We start from the raw sequence: 21,949 nt of genomic DNA, 5'->3' as shown, positions 1-21,949 counted from the left end.
ATGTTCATGAGGAACTTGTACACAGACTAAGACAGTTATCTGACTAGATTAAAGCGAAATCAGGAACGGTATGTTAAGTTTGTATCCTTTCATTATATTTAATCCATTTACATACTAAGTAAATAATCTGAGAAGCTGAATTACAAAAGGACTGTAACATCAAGATTGGAGGAAGATTCAGTAGTAAACTTGCAGTATGTTGGTGGTGGTGGTGGTGGTGGTATGTGCCACCAAGTTGCCTGTGACTCATCACAACCCTATGTACATTAGCTCTGAAAGCTGCCCTATCCTGCACCAATCTCATAGTCTCACACAGACCTAATTCCATTGCTCCAGTCACTGAGTTAATCCATCTCAACCCAGGTCCCTCTCCTTTGCTGTCTCTTCACCCTTCCAAGCATAATGCCTCTGGTTCTTCTTGGCCTCATGCCCAAAATATGTGAGACAGAGCCTCATCTTGCCTCCAGGGAGCAAACTGATTTCACCCTCCCCAGGACAGACTTGTTTGTTCTGTTGCCTGTCCACGGTATGGTCAACATTCTTCTCCAGCACCACAACTCAAAGGAATCAATCATTCTTCTATCACTCTTAGTTATCATCTAAAGCAAGTAATTACAAAGATCATGGTCTGAATTAGGCGCACCTTAGTCTCCAGAATGACCTACTTGCTCTTCAGTACTTTAGACAAATCGCTGACAGCAGACTTTCCCAAGGCAATTTGCCTTTTTATTTCTTTACTGCTGGTGCCAAGAGTATTGTTTGTGGAACCAAGTAAGCTGAAGTTATTGACAATCTCAATCTCTTCTTCATCCAACATAAAGCTGCCAATTGGCCCAGTGGTGAGAATCCTTGTATTCTTGATATTGAGCTTCAATCCATATTGAAGACTACAGTCCTTGACCTTCTGCAGCTAACACTTCATGTCCTCTTCAGTTTCACAAAGCAAGGCTGTGTCATCTGCATAATGCAGGTTGTTGATTAATCTTCTTCCAATCCTAATGCTACATTTCTCCTCATAAAGTCCAGCTTCCGGAATGATCTGTTCTGCATACAGATTGAAATGGTATTGAGATACCCTGACGCACACCTTTCCTTGTACTGAACCATACAGTTATTTCCCTGCTCTGTTCTGTCTGATTCCTGGTCCAAGTATAGGTTTCGCATGAGCACAATTAAGTGTTCTAGGATTCCTATTCTTTTCAAGATTAGCCACAATTTGTTGTGATCCACACTGTCAAATGCCTTTGCATGTTCAATGAAACACAAATAGACATTCCTCTAGTACTTTCTACTTTCAACCAAGATCCATCTAATATTGGCTGTGATGTCCCTAGTGCCACAGCCTCCTCTAAACCCAGCCTGCACATCTGGCAGTTCTCTGCTGATGTACTGTTCCAGTCCTCAGGAGGATTTTCAGGAGGATCTTGCTTGTGTGTGGTATTAGTGATATCGTTTGATAATTTCCACACTATGGTGGGTCATCTTTTTTTGGAATGGAAATAAATCTCTTCTAGTCAGTTGAACAGGCAGCTTTCTTCCAGATTTCTTGGGATAACCTGGTAAGCACATCCAGGGCAACATCTGTTTGTTGAAATATGGCAACTGGAATTCCATCAATTCCTGGCACCTTGTTTTTTGCCAGTTCCTTCAGAGCAGCTTGAAATTCCTCCTTCGTCACCACTGCCTCTTGATCATATGTTGTTTCATTAAATCTTTCAGTGTCAGCTAGTTCTTTTTGGTACAGTGCTGTGTACTCTTTCCATCTTCTTTTGGTGCTTTCTGGATCATTTAGCACTTTGCCTTCAGCATCAGTAAGTACTGAAACTCAAGGCTGAATTTGTGCTTCCGTTCCTTCAGCTTAAAAAATGTTTAATGGGAGTTCGTCCCTTTTGATTTTCTGACTCCAGCTCCTTGAACATTTCATTATAATACCTGGCTTTGTCTTCCTGTATGTCTTTTGAAATCTTTCTGTTCAGCTCCTTAACTTCCTGATTTCTTCTCCCTTTGCTTCAACTTCTCAGTGTTGCAGTGCAATATTCAGAGTCTCTTCTGACATCCATCTTGGTCTTTTCTTTCTCCTTGGCCTTTGCAGTTGACTTTTTACATTCTTCATGAATGATATACCCTTAACATTCTCCCACAACTAATCTGGTCTTTGCTCAGTAGTGCCCAAGGCTTCAAACCTGTCTTGAACTTGCAATATGCAGATGGCATATTCTTGCTTGATAACAAAGAGGACATTAAGAATTTAATGAATATTAAACACCACAGACCTCATAACATGAGTCTTGAGAGTATTATGCTGAGTGAACTATCTCAGTCTCATAAGAACAAATACTGCATAAGACCATTATTGTAAAAACAGAAGGATAACTAGCAATGTGTGTAAATGTCCAAAAGGGAAAGGGGGTAAAAAGGAAAAGAGTGGAAATTACTATGCTAGCCGAATTTAGCAGGCAGACTACAGGGTGTGGGTATGTGTGAAGGAATAGGAAAAATTCAGTGGAGAGAAAAAAAGATGGGGCAACAATAGGCATAGATCAATGATTTAATTATATTAAATATAATGTATATGACTGTATGAAACACATCGTAAATGAAAGCTTGTATAAATATATATAATCCATGTATAACATACATGGATTCCTTTCTACAAAGATGGCGCCAAAAGCGAAGAAGGAAAACCCCTGCCCCTTCCAAAACTGATGCCAAAGCAAATGCATTAAAAGCCAAGAAGGCAGTCTTGAAGGGGCATCCACAGCCACAAAAAAAGAAGATACGTATATCACTCACCACTCGGCCTCAGCGGTGTAAGACACTGAGACTCTGAAGGCACCCCAAACACACCAGGAAGAGTGTCCCCAGGAGAAACAAGCTTGACCACTATGCAAGCATAAAGTTTCCTGTGACCACTGAGTCAGCCATGAAGAAGACAGAAGATAATAACACTCTTGAGTTCACTGTGCATGTCAAGACCAACAAGTACCAAATCAAGCAAGCTATAAAGATGTGGCCAAGGTCAACACGTAGATTAAGCAAGATGGAGAAAAAGACCTATGCTTGACTTGCTCCTGACCATGATGCTTTGGATGTTGCCAACAAAATTGGGATCATCTAAACTGAGTGCAGCTGCCTAATGGTTAATATAATTTTTTCTCAAAAAAAAAAAACAAACCCCAGGGGGGAAAAAGGTGGGTCGTCTCCTTTGCAATCTTATGGGGTAGCAGGGCATCAGCAAATAGGCAGGTACTCAAAAAGCCCTTATTTCCCTCAAATAAAAAAAAGTAATAATTTACCTGAATACATTAAATTATAAATAAATTAATTCAAGTAAAAGAAAAGGTACAATTGAGCCAAACTGAAAGCTACTATTACTCAAACATGACAAGGGATATGAATAATAGCTAGACATTTAAAAGCTCTATGAAGACAACAGTAGACTGTTGATTACTATTAAAGTTCAGTGGTGTATATTATCATTTTATTACCTTACTTTTGTCTTTCTTTGAAATTCTTCAAAATAAAAATATATCCCAAGAAACAAAAACCCTTTGTACAGACTTTCAATAGCTTCCCTTATTCCAAGATAAACTGAGTACTATTCATGATCTCAGCCCTACTTCTCTTTTCAGCCTCAGCTGCCACCTTATCCTCTCTACTATTCAACTACCCTGGTTTATCTTTGTTCCCCTTTCATTCTACAACATTCTGTGCTTCCATGAAATCCACGAGCCACTCCACCAGAGAAAGATGAGATAGTCTGCTTCCATAAGGATTCACAGCCCTGGCAACTCTAAGGGACAATTCTGTTCTGTCCCACAGGATCGCTATGCAACAGATCTGTCAGTGGCTTTGTGTTTGTGGTTTGTCTAATATTGCAATTATTCTGCAAAGTTGAGCTTGTCACTTATGTAAAAATCTGTCAAATCTACTAAAAAAATAAGCACATAGAAAGTGACTGTGGGTGCTCACCAAAGTGAATGAAGTTAACCCTTGAGAAGCTGATTTGCTCACGACCACAGAGCTTATAAATTATAAAGCTGAGGCAAGAATTCACATCATCGAAGTCTGTATCTTCACTGTTCCCCGCATTATCCGATGGTAATTTAAAGTAGTAAAACGAAAAGATTTTTCTCACTGTCCTAGAACAAGATTATCCCTAAGTGATGTTCACATCAAAACACAAATCAAAGCAGTTTTTTGCTCCGTAGATGCTTAAAGAAAGTGAAGGCAGAAAGCAAAAATGCAAGAAATATGCACATGAATGATAGATACACAATGTATAAGAATTTTGTATGCAAACCAATATAAAATAAAAACTAAGTGGAGGAAAAATGCAAAAAAATGATGAGTCCCAATGAAATAAAAATAATGATCATTAAACAACTGTAAGACAGAAGAAACCCAATTCACTCACTGATGCATTCATTCATTTAACATTCACGGAACATTCTTTACCAGTCCTTGTACCCAGCACAGAAGACATGGTGACGAATGACAATACAATCTGTGCTAAAAGAAACACCCTGTCTAATGGAATTAGTACCTTTTTAACAGCAATAACTTTACTACGGTATTCAGATCTCTGGAGCAGAGGCCGGCCGGTAAGGCTCACAGACCAGCAGCCCAGAGGTCCCCGCCCCGTTCCACCATCTCGCCACCAATTCCTGGCAAGCCGGACCTCCTAAGCAGGGTCGGTGCTGAAGTGCTCTACAGTTTCTCTTCCCACTGTTCTTCCACCCCTCCCTGGCTTACGTCATCCAGAAGCGCCGGTGACAGGAGGACAACGCTATTAACGGTACTTCCTCGTCACATGACGGCTACGCCCCTAATTGCGCATGGTCCCTCCCCCTCGGGCCGCGGTCGCAATTACACGCTCTACGGCCTGCAGACAGCGGGCCGCGATCGGGTGAAAATGCGGCGCCGACCGGAACTGGAGGAGCTGTGGGCCAATGGGTTAGACCAGACAGAATCCTGGAACTCCTCACCGCTTGAAGCCAGTGAGAAGAGACGAAGCAGGAGGGAAGCGGTAGGGTCGGGAGGGAGCGAGCGGAAAGTGTCATGGCGGCGGCGCTTTCGCGTCACGTGTCCCAAGGCCCCGCCCAGGTACTTCCGGTCACGTGCCCTTAGAGTTCTCGCAGCCAGCGATGGAGGCGAGGGCCGCCAGTACCATCGGCGGTGGTGACGGTGGTGGCCGCAGATTTTCAGCCTCTTCCAGGCAGCGGCTCTAAGAAGCGCAGTGGAATTCGACCAGATTTCAGCCTAATTACTTACTCCCTTTCCAGGGTCATAGTTCCCACTTGGTAAGTTTATACCGAAGAATCAGGGTGGGTGGGCGGCTGGGGGCCTGACAGGCCGGGGGGCCGCTAGAAGGCGCGGATTCGACCTCTTTCCACGCCGGCGCTGTCGCGACTGCCACGACTCTCCAGCCCGCATCCATTTACCCTTTCTTCACCATAGAGGTGAAGAGACGACCCCTGATCAACTTTCCTCTGCATATTCTGCCCGTGTACAGGAAGCAGGCTCCTGAAGGCTTATCGAAAGCCAGAATCAGAGTTGGTTCTTGAGAACGAAGGAGGTGGGAGCCTCCCCGAGCAGAGAAGCCCTACCCGTTAGGACGTGTGTATGCTGTTGGATCTTTCGGTTTCTGAAAAAGAAACTCACTTCTGTGTCTGCACACCTTTGCTCTCCTTTTCAATCGTACATTTCAAACCTTAACACTTACAGGACATGCACCATTCCACACCTCCCAAACCCCAAGTATGGGTGTCAGATTATGAAATATCTCCCAAGGGCAGTGTAATTACAGATCTTTCCCAGAGGTCATATTGACAAGAGTAGATGAATCTGATGCACTTTTGAACACCAGTTATGAAATGGAGGATTTAAAAATTCACCTTTTGCATAATTTTTCTTGTTCTGTACCATCTAATTAGAACCCCTTCCAGCGGGTTTTCAAAAGCTGTGAATCACAAAAAAAACGAGATTGCCATCTTTTTCCCATAAAGCAGCTGGTGGATTCTAGCTACATGCCTTTGGATTGGCAGTTTCAGTCCCTTAACATTAGGCCACCAAAACCCACACAAAATCTGAGTTGAGTGCCATGAAATAACAACATACTGAGATCTTCCTTATCCAGGTGTGTGATTTTCAAACGTTTTTAAAAAGTTGAGTAATTTCTACCATGAACTTTTATCTGGGACCCCAATATATAAAGCTATATGCACTGGTCAAGCCGAGTTTAGCCTGGCTAAGCCACTGCCACTCAGCTCCTGCAACCCAAAATCCTAGCAACATCGCCTTAGAACACAATTTGAAAACCACTACCTAATTATTTTTGTAATTAAGCCAAAGTTGTTTATCCTAAAAGGAATATTTGAAAGCCCAAACCAAATTAAGAGATCACAACAGAAGAGAAGGTAACCATAAATATAATAGGTCTAAAACAACCTCATTGCAAGTTTAGCCAGAATTGACTCAGTTGTCCCTCCACTAGGTTGTACTAAATTGCACAGGAGAAGATCGCCCACCTTTCTCCGGCAGAGCTGCTGATAAAGTCAGACCTTTAGGGTGATGTGTTTGGCTTAGCAATGAAACTCCCTACTAATGAGCCACCAGAGCTAAAAAAGAAGTTTAAAAGGGAGTGAATTCTGTAGAGAACCTTCTATTGTTAAGCACCATAACAGATCTAAATCTCCTATTTGGAAGAAGGGAGAGGTAGAGTTTGGGAGCATAAGTCTTTGTCTCCTACCTTTATTCAGTTGACCTTTAGCAGTGTAGCTGATTGAATAGTTTTGTCTCTCCTAGGTGGTATTAGAAGAGATGGATTAATTCAGTGACTGGGGTAATGGGGTTAGGTGTATCAGCCTGCAAGGTTGGCACGGATAGACTAGGGTTTAGGACTGTTGTACATAGGGTTGCTATGAGTCGTATGCGACTTGAAGGCACATTACAACAACAACAGGTGGTGGTAGATATGTTGGGAAAGTTATTTGGGCTCTTTAAAAATACTGGGAAGATTGGTAGGTCCAAGGGGGGAGGAGTATCACTTAAAAGTAATGAAGCAGAAGAAGAACATCTCCAGTCATTTATGAATGCCCCTTCCACGGACTGTCCTCAAGCTTGTATCTTCTTGTTGGTACTCATTTCCAGTTGAAAACTTCTTTATCTTCTTGTCGTTTTTGTTTGTTCTCTAATTTCAAGATGGTACCTGGTATGTCTTGAGCGTTCTGGGTTTTTGGTGTTTTTTGTTTTTTTGTTTTTATAGCTTTCTGGCTTTTTGACTACTGTTCTTGTCCTGTGATTGTGAGGAGGGTCTTTGTGCCTTTTTCTCTTTTTTGTCCTCAGCACCTTTCCCAAACCAAAATTTCTGTCCAGGTTATGTCTTCAGTATGTCAGTGTCAGGCTTCCATCTCATAGTCATTCTTCCTTTACTTTGGTTACCAACTAACTTGTTTATATTAGTAATATGCATTTTGAAAGCATGTGGTATTTATTTAATGAATCGAGGCACAGTGTTCTTTGTGTTGCATTTTTTTTTTTGTTTTCTCCTTCCTCTCCCTGCAGTGCTATAAAATGAAAAAGTGCTTAGTTCTAAAACTGCCACATGAGCCTTTATTTTATAACTTCATTGTCTCTGTGATTTACCTTGAAACAGTACATTTTTAATTCAAGCCCATTTTGTGGCTGGAATAGGGGAAGAGGCAAATTCAATTGAACATATACTTGTAAATTCTAATGGAAGATTATACAATTTTTCCTGTAAACAATACTGATTTTTAATTAGGGAACATTTTCTTTTTTCTAACTTGTATTTCAGTGTAGAAGAAAAGGTATGAGTAAACAAATGGTGCTGTTAAAAGGATTATTATAGTAAGCTGAGCTGCAGTCCCAGAGGTGAGTGGTTTGAATCCACTAGATGCTCTATTGGAGAAGGAGGAACAGTCTCCTCCTGTACTCCACCCCCCCCCAAAAAAAAAAAAGCATTATAGTGCTGCATCGTGTGAAGTAATAGCACCTCTTGGACTGAAGTGTTCCTAGACTATATGTATTACAAGTCTGTATGGCAAGTTTGCAGCAAGATCATGTGCATATCACCCCATTGTAAAAGCAAATTAAAATAATATGGGAATGCAGTTGTTTTTACATAGTTCTTTTTGGTTTTGTGTGTGTGTCTGTTGTTGCTTGTCGGCATCAGAAGTGGAATGGTTAAAAATATTTATCCTGTTAAAATAGGCTGCATCTTTTTAACAACTCACTTAAAAAATCAGAACTCTAGCTTTTGAGATGGCTTATACTAATTTACATTGTTTACAAAGGTATAGTGCTTTAAGAACATTACTTTAAAAAGCAAAATAAACGTGGCTTATGTTGAAAAATAAAAAGTACACTCTAATAACTCTTTACATACAACTGAGACCTTCCTTATTCCTTCTGGCACTGTATTAACAAATGTTAAAATGATCTGGAGTGAAGTGTTCTGTTTTTTCCAGAGGCAAGCGAAATTTCAACTCTCCATTTTGTATGCTGGCAGGTAAAACAACTCTGTCCAGTACTTAACCTTTTTTGAGGGTGAGACGGAATTTATATTTCACCTACTTTGATTCACACTTTATCTACATTTTTGAAAAAGGAATGTAGGTAATTACTGCAGAAGTGCAGTAATTTAAAAGAATTCTGCTTAGCAGTTTCAAATTCTCCCTATCATTGTTGGCTTTCAAGGTTAAGGGCCATTTGGAATCTGTGTGGAGAAATGGCACTCTGATCTATGAATTGAGAGTTTTTTAGTGACTCCTAGACTTTTTTGCAAAGGAAGCATGTGTAAAGGTCTTTCATCTGACTTTACCTTGTGTCTTAGCCAAGATAGGGGCTTTTTTTAATAACCAATATCTTATATGTTTGCAGTTTACTTATTGAACCCTTTCTGGGGCCAAAGACTGCTGGGTGCTTTATTGCACCAAGCAGCCTGAGTCCTCCTTTAAGAAGTCTAGATCCCAGGGTTAAACGTGTGTGTCTGTAAGTCTGATTTGTAGGTAATTTGGAACAGGAGCATGCAGTTTTTTATTTAGCCTTTAGTGTTAAAAGAAAAGCCCAGAGGTTTTCAGTGATCTAGATAGCTGCACATTCAGTAAGTGGAGGTGATTGTGATAAATTATTTCCTGAAGGCAAATTTACATAGAAATAAAGGACAAATGTAAATTGCCTTTAATCAGAGGCTTACTTTATGGTAAGTTGAACATTACTTTGTATGTAGTAATGTTCAAAAGAGATGAACATAAAAAAGAATTGCATAAATAATGAGTTATGGTTGCAATAAGTGCTATGTAAAAAATTATAAGACCTTAACATGGTAACTTTGAACCTGAGAAAAGTAGTAAACCTAGCCTGTCGGTGGACAGGGAGGAGTGCCTTCATAAGCTCAGAGCAATATACACATCTTCATCTGCAGGCAGGTGAAGTTTCAGCTGCCAGTGAATTAGTGCCATCACTAGAAGATCTTGCTATTTAAAGGAGTCTCAAGGTAGATTATTTAAGTAAATAATCTTTTAAGTAAAGCTAGATCTTCACCTTGATAATCTATTTAAATGTAACTATACAAGTATTTTTCATGAATGAAATGTTTTAAAGCTCTTAAGAGAATTCTTCTGAGAAGATGTGTGCCATCCAAGGATCCCTTATAAAAATATCCAGAAGTTTCCAGAGCCATGGTAGGATAGTCTCACTGGTTTTAATAAACTTGTCAAAATTTGCCTTGCAAGTTAGTAGTGAAGAATTAAGTAGTAATACCCAGTATTTATTAGCCATTTTTTTCCCTAGTCTTTCAACTCAGAAAAGTTTGTCTTGTTTCCCCCCCCCCCATGCTGATGTGTGCCTGAAGGCCAGGTTTTGTTGTTGTTGCTGTGGGTTTATTATTATTAATTTCAGTGAACGTTTACAGAAATTTTGGATTTCCATTCATGCATTGTTGCTTTTTTCTCCCTGCCCACCCCCTCCAAGGCCAGGTTTTTTAAAACCTAGCTGAGTGGGAACTTACTCTGTCAGCTCTGCTTACTGAGCGATGGGCACGACTTACTTCAGCTATGGGCATCCCTAAAATAATCTCCTTAACCTCTCACAGTTTATCCTCTCCCATCTTTTTTACAGTTCTCATTTGTCAAAATGTGGTTTGCATAATGTACAGTATAATTTGACATAATACAGGAGGTAGTTTTTCAGTAGTTATGTTGATTATGATGCACATTCCAAACCCCACAAAATCTAACCCATTGTCATTGAGTTGTTCCAACTTAGTGTTCCTCCATCAGGTTTCCAAGGCCTTAAATCTTAATGGGAAGAGATTGTCCCTCTTTTCCCCAGAGAGCACCTGTTGAATTATACTACCAACCTTAACATTTAGCAGCCTGACATGATAGATGCTATGCTATTGTGACTCCTTAACGTGAATATTCCAGATCCAAACTTATTGACATTGAGTCAGTTCTGAGTCAGGACAACCTTCTGTTGAGTTTCTAAGGTGGTAAATCTTAGCTCTTAGCAGAAGGACTTTCTTTTCTTTCTCTTGAATAGCTACTTGGCCATTTAGGCCGCTGGAAACAAGGGGCTTTTTGCTCAGCAGTATAACATCTATGCTATCAGAATTCTATCATGGGCAGTATTAAGTCTCAAAACTTAATGCTGTCAAGTTGGAACTGACTCATAGCTGACCCTCAAGCAGGTTTTCAGAATCTGTAAGTCACATGGGAGGAGATTACCCATCTTTCTCCCCTAGAGCAGCTGATAGATTCAGACAAACTGTCTTTCTCGTTCTACCATGCATCTCATTACCCACTAGGTATAGTGAATTTTGTGTACCAGAGTCAGAACCAAACCATAGCTGACCCTCCAGTGGTTTTTCAGAGACAGAATTGCACAGGAGATTATCCATATTTCTCCTACAGAGCAGCTGGTGGAGTTTGAACCATGTACTTTTGTGTTTGCAGTGCAGTTCTTTACCACTGTGCCACCGGAGCTCCTGGTAGTGGACTTAGGAAGTAAATATTATACTCTTTAAAGTAAACTTCAAAACTAAGTTGGATTCACTGTCATCAAATAGATTCCAACTCATGGTGACCTCTTAACAGGAGAACTGTAGAATTTCTGAGGCTGATTACAGATTACAGCCTCTAAAAATCAACTAAAGGTTCAACTATGAGTCATTTCTGACTCAGTGGTATATGACAGCTTTATTACTGGAGTTAGTTAAAAAACATTTGCCCTGTTGAGCTCAGTCCTCACATTTATAAATGTGTACATCATTTACCTGAATAACTCCGCAGCACCTTAACACTCATCATGTCCAGAACAGAACTTTCAAACTTACTCTTCCTTCTCATGTATTTCTACACAGAGCACTACTGTCTCGTATCAGTAAGACATAGAAATGGGCTTTGCACAAGCTCTGCTGACACCACCTTCACTACTTACGATATCTCTTGATCCTCCTTCCTCTGCATCTTTCGTCCCTTCTTATCCACTTCCACTGTCACCCGTCCAGTTTCAACATTTGGTTTGTCCTTTCAGGGAGTTCTGGTGGCCTCCTGGTTAAGGAGTTGAATTTTCAACTCCAAAGGCAGCCGATTGACATCTACCTACTGCTTCAAGGGGGAAAGATGTGATTTACAGCCTCTGAAAACCTGCTGAAGGGTCAATTATGAATTGGTTCTGGCCCAGCAGCATATAATAGCAATATAGTGTGTGTTGTGTTAAATTTTTTCAGTCCAACTTCTCATACAAGGAGCCCTAATTGCTCAGTGGTTAAGCACTCAACTGTTAACCTAAAGGTTTGGAGGTTTGAACCTGCCCAGTAGTGATCCCACAGGAGGAAAATCTTGTGATCCCTTCCATAAAGACTATAGTCTAGAAAACCCTGTGAGAGAGCTCTTATATGTGATGTGGGAGCATTGATAATTGAAATTGACTTTAAAAGTATCTTAACAAAAACATTTTCATACATGGAAATAAAAACACCAAGAATCAAGAAACTATGTATGGTCTCAGCTCTGATAATGTCTCTGGGAGGGTCACTCCCAGCTCTCTGGCCTGTTAGTTAAATTTGAACTAGTTATACAGTAGTTATTGTTGTGTTACCATCAAGTCAGAACCAACCCATGGCTGACCCTTAAGGGAGTTTTCAGAAGCAAGTAAATCACATTGGCGAAGACTGCCTAGCTTTCTCTTGCTGAGAAGCTGATGGATTTGAAGCATTTATCTTTGGGTTGACAGTGGAACTGTCCACTAGGCCACCAGAGCTCCCTATTACACAGTAGAATCCTATGTATTTCTAAAGTTCTGCAATTGGATAAAAGACGACATACTTCTAAGTCATGTATTTAAGACTCTAATAGGAAAAAGAAATACCATCATGAGCCTATGTGAAATGATTTGGGAAATCAAAATGATGTTTGATTTTAAAGGAAGAATGCTGTTTAACTTTTGTCTTTGATTTTATTTTTTTAATATTTATTGAGTTTTTTATTGTTGCACATTCCTGACCCCTCATGTCATTGTTATTTCCTGCAGTATAGATTTTAGATTTAGATGAGGCCTTGCAACTGAACATCTTTAACCTTGGTTGATATGTGACTTCTTTTCAGTGTATTAATTATACTATTAAATCTCTTCCACCCTTACTTATATATGTAACCTGTGTTGTTTATTAACAACAAATTTAAAGAAACTTTTCTTTTTTTCCTTTTCCTTTCTTTTTCCATTGCCCTCCCCTGGTGACATATTCTAGCCATCATGGCAACTTCATCTGAAGAAGTTTTACTGATTGTTAAAAAGGTGCGTCAGAAGAAACAAGATGGAGCACTGTACCTCATGGCAGAAAGAATTGCTTGGGCACCTGAAGGCAAAGATAGATTTACAATCAGCCATATGTATGCAGATATTAAATGTAAGTAAGCTATGTAAAAAGTGATGTCATATTTGCTAGTAATTTAAAAAAAATCATTTACACAACTTCGTGTGGATTTCTAATTATAGTATCAAAAAACCAAACTTTACAGAAATGATTGCAAGATAACAGAGTACATACTGTTCTTTAAATTTTTTCATTAATACTCTGTACAGCTTTATGTAGATCTCTTTCATATACAGATCACAAATACCATCTTTGATGAGTTTCATGACACTGTTGAATAGATGTACAGTGGTGTATTTAATCACTTAGCTTTTGAAGAACACTTAGGACATTTCTAAAATTTTCTTTCATTCTTTTTCTTTTTGAAGCTAAAGAAGCTTTATTAAGGGGTCTCCCAGGTGGGATTCCTTGATCTGCAGAGAAGAGAAACAGGCAGACCAAGGAAATACCCTAAAATGGATTAGGGCAGGCTTTATAGTAAAGGTCTTTAGGGAGGGACATTGTATTGTGGTTTAGCCTGGTGGGTGGTCTTCTACAGAGGGAAGGAAGAGACACCCCATGGTAGGTGAAGCTGTTCACTCCCTTTGTTGATATGTTCCGGGAGTAAATGCCTAATACGGAGAGAAGAGGAAGATACGATGCTAAAAGAGGGGGAATGGTGGGTTGGTTATGGTTCCTAAAATTTTCTTATTGCAATGATGCAACATTATATCTGTGCCTATTACTTTTTGAACTTCTGTTTATAGAATGCAATCTTTTATTGAACTGTTTCAAATGGTTTGTGCATTATAATGTTAATAGATGCCAGATTGCCTTCTAATGAAGATGGATTCTTTAAGCAAATTGTCTAATTTCTGGTTATGTGACCATTAATCCTTTTTACTTTTAATTTGAAAGTTAAAATCCTTTCCATTTCCAAATTTTTAAGATGATGCGATTCTTTGTAACTCAGTAGTTAGATTTTTTTCTTAAAAAAAAAAAAAAGTAAATGCTGGATTAGAACCTTTTACTATGAATTAACTCTTAAGAGGCATTTCTACAATTCCTTCTTATGGGTAAACAGACTGATGATCATTCAGGCCTTTGACAAAAATATGCTAACTGAACTGGACATTAATAGATTCATTCCTTTTCCTCAGAAAAGATTTTTCTCCTAAATAAAGAATGTTTAGGCTTGTTAAGTGCCATTAAGTTGATAAAACCGAATGAAACACTGCCTTCTCCTGTGCCGGGTCCTTGGTGCATTGTTTGAACCATTGTTGCTGCTCTTGTGGCACTTTGATGTCTTTGAAGGTTGTGGCTTTTTCACTAAAACATGAGAGCATTCTGGCCTTGTTACATCCAAGACAGATTTTTTTTATCCTTTCAAAATGAAACTTAGTTTATGTGGAGAAAAATGTATCACAAGTTCCTGATAATAGTCCTGTGAACAATGCTCATAAATTGTTAGCATTCACTTTAAGATTAATGTTTGAGAAGAATGCGTGTCTATGAAAGGAGCCATTGAGCATTACCCAAAATGAGTTACAAAAGTGGTCAAAAGTGTCGTTTCTTATAGTTGAAGATAACTAGTCAGAGTTTCAAAATGAAGTCTCTCAGAGGCAGGAGGTAAAATAGAGCAAGAATAAAAGTAGTAACTAGGAAAAGGTACATAAAAAGGAATGGTAGCCTTTTTTTTTTTTTTCCAAGAAATGGAGCAGTAGAATGCACTTGCAGGCTATAAATTGCTTCATATTGGATGCATTTAGCCATAAGGTATTTCTTCTACACTGTTGGTCTTCATTTTGACTCTGTGTGTGTGTGTACACAGACCATCAAGTCGGATCCAGCTGGTCCAGGAGGAGATTGCCCCTCCTTCTCCAGCAGAGCATCTGGTGGATTTGAACCACTTGCCTTCAGGATCATTTTGACATTTCTGTTTATGGTTTAGCAAATTGTTTAGAGCTAAGAAGAAAGTCTTTTTATCAGCATATACCCATAATTGTTATTTACCTGCCAACTTCTACTTCTTTCATGAACAAGAAACTACTATTGCTAAATGAGACTTTGAAAAATGCAAACCTTTGCTATTTGAACATAATCTGATGTTCCAGTTCCTGATTTTGTATTTATTCTGTCAAAGCTACAGAAAAATTAGGAAAATGGTACTAATGAATCCCACTTGGGTATTAACAACTGTTAACATTTTGCTCTGCTTGCTTTGTTGTATGGCTTCTATTGTATAGAACTCTGGTGGACTAGTAGTAAAGAGGCTGCCAACCCAATGGCATGCGGTTTGAATCCAGCAGCCGCTCCAAGAGAGACTAGTGGACAGTCTTCTCCTTTGTAATTTACAGTCACTAAAAATCTAGAAGGTCGGCTGTGAGTCAATTCCAATTTGATAACACATAACAACGTATATTATGTACTTTTGTTGCTTAAAATAGACCACATCAAAAGGATTTATATTATAAATACATTTCTCTAGTTATCCCAATGTTAGTAGCTGCTGGCAATTTTATTTTACAACTAGTATCAAATATATGTAATTGTTTCTTTTAAGAGTATAGGCTTATAGAATATCAGCATTTCCCTTTACATTCAAAATTTTGTTCCTGTAATTTAAAAAAAAAATGTTTTATTTGAGTGAAAATTTACAAATCTCATTGATTTTTTCCTAATCATTCATAGGCATTAATTACCATTCATTTATGTTAATTAACTTACTACAGTGTCTAAGCAGACTTGCTGTATATTGTTATCCTCTTCACCTACCCTCTCTGTAGTTTTGTGGGTTTTGTTTTGTCTTTTCCCATAGTTATTATTATTATTATTATTATTATTATTATTATTATTATTATTATTATTATTATTATTATTATTATTATTATTATTATTTTGTGTGAGTGTACCATCAAATCAGATCTGACTGGTACAGGAGGAGATTGTCCCTCCTTCCCCAGCAGAGCATCTGGTGGAGTCGAACCATGTGCCTCTGGGATTGTAGTTGCAGCTCCTTACCACTAATAGTTTTGTTTCTTAAAAAAGCAAAAGTTAAGTTCAAAACTTTATTATATTCAGATTAAACTTTTTGTGGGAGAATTCATGATAGATGGTGATGTTTACCCCTTAATTTTCATCTTAAATATATATTATCCAGTAGCCCACTTTCTTAAAAGTCTAAGCTTGATCAGTTTGTTGAAAGGGGATCTCAGATCTTTGTAATAGGAAATTTTAAAGTTCTTTGCAGTGAGTAGTTGTGTTGTTCATATTGTTTTAATTATGAAAAGTCATTTTTATTCAGTGTGTTGACTGAAGGCAGTTTGTCTAAAATGGAATCAGGGCTCCTAATTGTGTTTTAGGAAACTCAAGTGGCATAGTCTACAGCAGATTGCACTGTTGAACCAGAGATGACACATCTCTACAGTTCAAATCCACTGGCCACTCCACAGCAGGAAGATGAGCAGTCTATTACAATTTATAGCCTCAGAAACCTGATGAAGGGTTGTTAGGAGTAGAAAAGTTGACAGCAGTGAGTGACTTGTTTTAGAAAACTTTAAAAAGACTTCTTCCATTGAATAGAAGCAGAAACACTTTAGTATCTGAAAATGGAAGTGTGTGAAAAAGAGCCATACCAAAGGTTACTGAAAAGGGAATCAAGGTATTTTCAGTGAATTTACGTATGCCCTGATTTTATGTATGGGATTATAACCCAGTTATTTCTGTAAATTCATCAAGATTGGAACAGTACAACTAAAGCCCAAAGGAATCCTAATCATGAGAAGAAAAGTAATGTATGACCGTTCCCATGGTGTCTTGAGCTAATTAGTAATATACTTCTTTTTAGGCCAGAAAATCAGTCCAGAAGGAAAAGCTAAAATTCAGCTTCAGCTGGTCCTACATGCAGGGGACACAACTAACTTCCATTTTTCCAATGAAAGCATGGCAGTGAAAGAGCGAGATGCTGTAAAGGACCTTCTTCAACAATTACTACCCAAATTCAAGAAAAAAGCAAATAAAGAACTGGAAGAGAAAAACAGGTGAAGGAGGGGGGAAGGAATTGTCTTTAAAGAGATCCTAGGCCTTTTGACATGCTGTCACCAGTCCTTGGAAAGACATACTGGGAAGGGTGGAGGGTCAGAGGAAGACCCTCAACAAGATATGTCAGACTGTTAAAGTGCATTCATATATATAAGATCATGGGATTGCACAGGATAGGGCAAGATTCTGTTCTGTTGTTTATAGGGTCACTATGATTCATAGTCAACTTATTGGTACCTAACCCCAACAGCCCTTTAATTTTGTTACTTCACACTTCTTGCACTATAATAGTATAATATAAGAAAATAATTCATATTGGTGTCTTTACTACTGGTTCTTGGTTTTAGCATGCTACAAATATGGCTTTGGTAAATTACATAATCACTCTTAGCTTCAAGTTCCTTATCTGTATAGTTAGATAAATGATCTCAACCTCACAAAATTATTTGAAAAATTAATTTAGAAGCATATTTTAAATGTTGGCATCCTAGAAGTTAAACATTCGTTTTTGTCCTTCCATTTGTGTAATTTTTCAGGGCACTTTTCTATGCCTTTTCTTTCATTATGTAATGGGGACATAGTGTTGTTTCCATTTTATATTGTATGTAAATAAATGCACATTCTCCGAAGTTAATTAACTACCTCAGGACTAACATCTTCACTAGCAAAAGCACTGAAATTAGAACCTGTAATTAGTCGTCCTAAGGTTCTTTTATTCCTTTCCCCCATTCTCTGTCACAGAGATGTTAAACTACTAGAAGATAATAAGCCATTAGAAGAAAACATTTGTGACGTTTTGGGGAACAAGTATTTGTGAACAAGAAACTTCAGAGAAATCATGTTATGAAAAAGTGAGACAGCATGCAAAATAATGAGCATTTCTGATAAGATGAATTATTCCATTACTAATATCTTTCAGGACATTAGCGCTTATTAGCTCAAAGTGCTTATCACCATGAACAATTACTTGCATACCTTCTCTCACATGCCCTCTCTTGTCCCCATCCACTGTATATGTTAAAGAGTACAGTATAAAGACCAGCACAACAATCTTTGTATCACTGGAATACAGAGATCAATAAGACCAAATTCCTGCCTTCAAGGGATTTAGTCTCTGCTGCTTCCATGTACTTCCCACTTCATATTTCTCAAAAATGGTTTCTGCTTTAATTACTAAAGAATGGACTAAATTGGTCTCGTCCAAACATAACAAAATAGACGTGTGTTTAAATATTTCATATCATTAGTCTTCCTTTTAAAAATGTTTCTTGAATGGGGTTTTCTTCTAAAATTACATTTAATATATTCTATCACCAGAATGCTGCAAGAAGATCCTGTTTTGTTTCAGCTTTATAAAGACCTTGTTGTGAGTCAAGTGATCAGTGCTGAGGAATTCTGGGCCAGTCGTTTAAATGTGAATGCAGCAGATAATTCTTCCACTTCCAATCATAAGCAAGATGTTGGCATTTCTGCAGCTTTTCTGGTATGTAACCCATTTAGATTTCTGTAAGGGAAAAAAAATTTTTTTAAATCTGATACTTATATGTCAACAGAGCCAGTTCTGTTTATAAAGTTTTAGCATTTCCATAAAGTGTATTAGCTAAAAGTTTAGTGTTCATTGTATTCTTGTAAAATATATGTAGTATTGGGAGAAAAGTGCAGCAATGAATGAATGGAATTCCAAAATCTCCATAGATGTTCACTGACAGTAAAAGAATATTTAGAAATATATATGTGTGTACTATTTCCTTTAAAAATAAAATGACCTTCGTAGAAAATGTAAGATTTATAAAAAATAGCAAGTGGAAAATTTGGAAATACTATAACGTGTTGAACTAAAAAGTGGGATTTAATTAGGCTACACTTAAAAGAATCAATAACGCATTTTATTTTGTGTTTGCTATCATTTTGGGTGCTTCATAGTAAATGAAATTAATATCTTCTGAAGAAAGCATTTGGTTAGGTAATGCCAACAATTATTCAGTAACTAGAGTTGATGGTGCAGTTGGTAACTACACAAGTTTTATGTTAAGCTACACTAGCTAGCTGCCTTTAACCACACTGAAATATGCCTTTTTAACTCTACTCGGGGAGCTGGTCAGTAAAAACTATGAAAACAGGCCAAGCCTTGTTTAGCCTTATCTCTGAGAAATAAAGGTAAAGGACTTATTCTGTCCCGGAAATTGAAAGTGTAGTTCACCAGTGTGTATTTCAGATCATAAGCGTCTTCCCTAATCTTCTAACTGGTTTGTGATCTTTATTCTAGTCTGATGTCCGACCTCAAACAGATGGCTGTAATGGTCTGAGATATAATTTAACCTCTGATATTATTGAGTCTATATTTAGGACTTATCCCGCAGGTAAGAATACTTTTTATCAGATTGTTAATTGTTTGTTTAGATGAGTTCTGATGGATCCATGAAAAAATAAAAAGCCTGCCTTTTAGTCATAGACTTTTTCCCTTTTTTCTTTACTCATCATTAGGTATGATAATATAAAGTACTTTAACCAGGGCCTTATGCGTAGTAGACGCTAGATAAATGTCTTCTCAACATGTCATTGGCAAGTTGACTGCTCGTCTTTCCCCTGTTGGTTCTTTAGTCTCCAACACACCTAAGCAAGATGGCATCTCCAGAGACCTCAGTAAAATGCTGTAGAGTCTTAAAATAGCACTAACACAGACCATCCTTTATTCTGCCCCCGAAATACCTGGTAAAGCCACAAATCATTTCCCAGCAAAACCTATCCTAAAAGAATAGATCCTTGATCCCAGCCTTCATGTTTTAAGATGATCAAGCAATCCTCCTTTGATCCTTCTGACAATATTCTTTATCTCTCATTGCTGTTGAGTTAGATCCAACTCATAGCTGACTACACTGAGGTTTCTGGAGTTTGTCCGACTTTTCCCCCATAGGGCTGCTAGATATTTTTTAATTTTTTTTTTTAAATAATGTGTGTGTGTGTGTGTGTGTGTACACACACACCGTCAAATCGGATCTGACTGGTACAGGAGGAGATGATCCCTCCTTCTCCAGTAGACCATCTGGTGGATTCAAACAGTGCAGCCTCTTGCCACTAGGTCACCAGAGCTTGCCAGGGCTGCTAGATTTGTACCAGCAGAAAAACATGGTCTTTGGGTCACCAGCACAACTCCCTATGCACTACGCCATACAGGACTCTCTTATAAACTATATGCTGTTTTCCTTTTTTTATTCTTTACTCCATCTTGCATTTTTGGTCTTTGTGAAATTGTTTATTCCTTGGAACTCAGCTCAAGCATCCTTTCATTTACTGTCTCTGAAACTCTGACTTTCTCAAGCAGATCGTGTCTTGTATGTGCCTCAGTGAGTTCTCACATTGTATTGTAATTATTTCCATGTCTCTCTGATAATAATGTAGTGTTTAAGAAGGTTAGTGGTTTGGTGGCTAAGTAATCGACTGTTAACCAAAGGTTGGCAGTTTAAACCCACTATCTCTTTGGGAAGAATAAAACTCTCTTGGTCTGTTCTCATAAAGATTAGGAATCCCCTGTGGGAGAGTTGTACTCTGTCATATGGGGTGAGTAGAGTCAGAATCAAGTCAGTGGGACACATCAACAGCATATACTATTTATTATGTTTATAAAGACTTTAGTGTCCTTAGTGGTAAGGTGTACTGCCAACTTTTTTTTTTTTCATTAGCACTTTTAAATTGCATTTAATTATTCAAGTACTACATTAAAGATGTCTAATAGCCTCTATACTTAGATAATAGAATAAATATAGAATTTTAAAGTAAAAAAAAAAAAATTAGTTGTATGGAACTGTTCCATTCTTGGCCTCTAGCACAATGTCTCATACATAGTACAAGAACTATAGTTTGGAAGCTAGTTGAGATTTTTTTTTCAGAGGAAAAATTAGAAGGAATGATTGTTGCAGTTAATCAAGGATGTTTCAAAGATGGTGCTACACTAACATTCTTGAAGGTTATTTAGACATCACCATACATACATACATGAAATGGTCACCACAGAGCACTAGATACAATGGGCATTTCCAAACAAAGTTACATAGATTGAGAAATACAGTGGTATGCGGGAAAATACAGTAGTTGTATAGGAGGGATTGTCAGAAGGCTAGGTAATAGAGAATACGTTGATGGTCACACCTGCTATGAAGAAAAAAGAAAGTCAAGAAAGCTAGAACCACCTTCATTAGCACATGGCATACTAAGGATTACATTAGAAAAAATCAGTTGTGGTACTGATACTGTGAAGAAAGGTGGTAATAGGCTATCACACACCAGAGAAATGAAACACCAAATTGTGAGATGAAGTTTCATCTACACAGAAAAAATTTGCACATCATTTAAATAAGTAGATACCATTTCTTACTCTCAAGGGGAAAAGGTGTAGAAAATGTGACTATCAGTTTTTAATCTGGAATCTTCTTTTTGAAATTCCTTTATGAATTGAAATTTATTAATATTTATATTTTTTTTAAAACCCAGATTCATTGCTGCAAGTCGGAACTAACAGTTACTGACCCCAAGTTGACTTCCAAAGCCTTATTTCCCAATCTCGTGGAAGAGGATTGCCCATCTTTCTTCCCCCATGGGCTAGAGTCATCACAGCATTTACTGTAAAATGTAAATTTTAAAAAACCAAGTTAGATTGTTATTATTTATCATGCTCAATGATAAATATATGTTGAGATGGTCTCCAGACAAACTAGAATATAGGCTTTTCTCATTGAAAACTTAAGTTGTTGTTATGTGCCATTGAGTCACTTGTGACTTTAAGAGACCCTAAGTATAACAGTCCTGAAGCCTGCCCTGTCCTGAGCCAGTCTTACTGACTCCAACACACCTTTCTCTATTACCCCAGTTACTGTATCAGTTCATATCATCTGGGATTTTCCTCTCCTCCACTGTTCTTCCAGCCTTCTGAGCATGATGGCCTTCTCCAAGGACCAATCTCTCCTGGCAATGTGCCCAAAGTATGTGAGACAGAGCTTCAGAATCCTAGCCTCCAAGGAGAAACTTGGTTTC

The 21,949-nt window shown here is 38.1% G+C and overlaps 1 protein-coding gene across 1 annotated transcript in view; it reads left to right on the top strand.

Annotated features, from left to right (window-relative positions):
• Positions 1-12,771: 12,771 nt before the first annotated feature.
• Positions 12,772-21,949, top strand: part of GTF2H1 (general transcription factor IIH, polypeptide 1, 62kDa) — a 28,901-nt gene continuing 19,723 nt past the window's right edge. The window contains exons 1-4 of the mRNA XM_006892027.1: positions 12,772-12,934; positions 16,728-16,920; positions 18,239-18,404; positions 19,188-19,281. Of these exons, the coding sequence (XP_006892089.1) occupies positions 12,781-12,934; positions 16,728-16,920; positions 18,239-18,404; positions 19,188-19,281 (607 nt within the window). The 5' untranslated portion in view covers positions 12,772-12,780. The remainder of the gene's footprint in view (positions 12,935-16,727; positions 16,921-18,238; positions 18,405-19,187; positions 19,282-21,949) is intronic.

Source organism: Elephantulus edwardii, unplaced genomic scaffold, assembly GCF_000299155.1.
Source record: "Elephantulus edwardii isolate Elephantulus edwardi_28Jun2011 unplaced genomic scaffold, EleEdw1.0 scaffold00109, whole genome shotgun sequence".
NCBI classification, from domain to species: Eukaryota; Metazoa; Chordata; class Mammalia; order Macroscelidea; family Macroscelididae; genus Elephantulus; species Elephantulus edwardii.
Note: the sequence above shows the minus strand (reverse complement) of the source record. Positions and strands in the feature narration are given on the sequence as shown.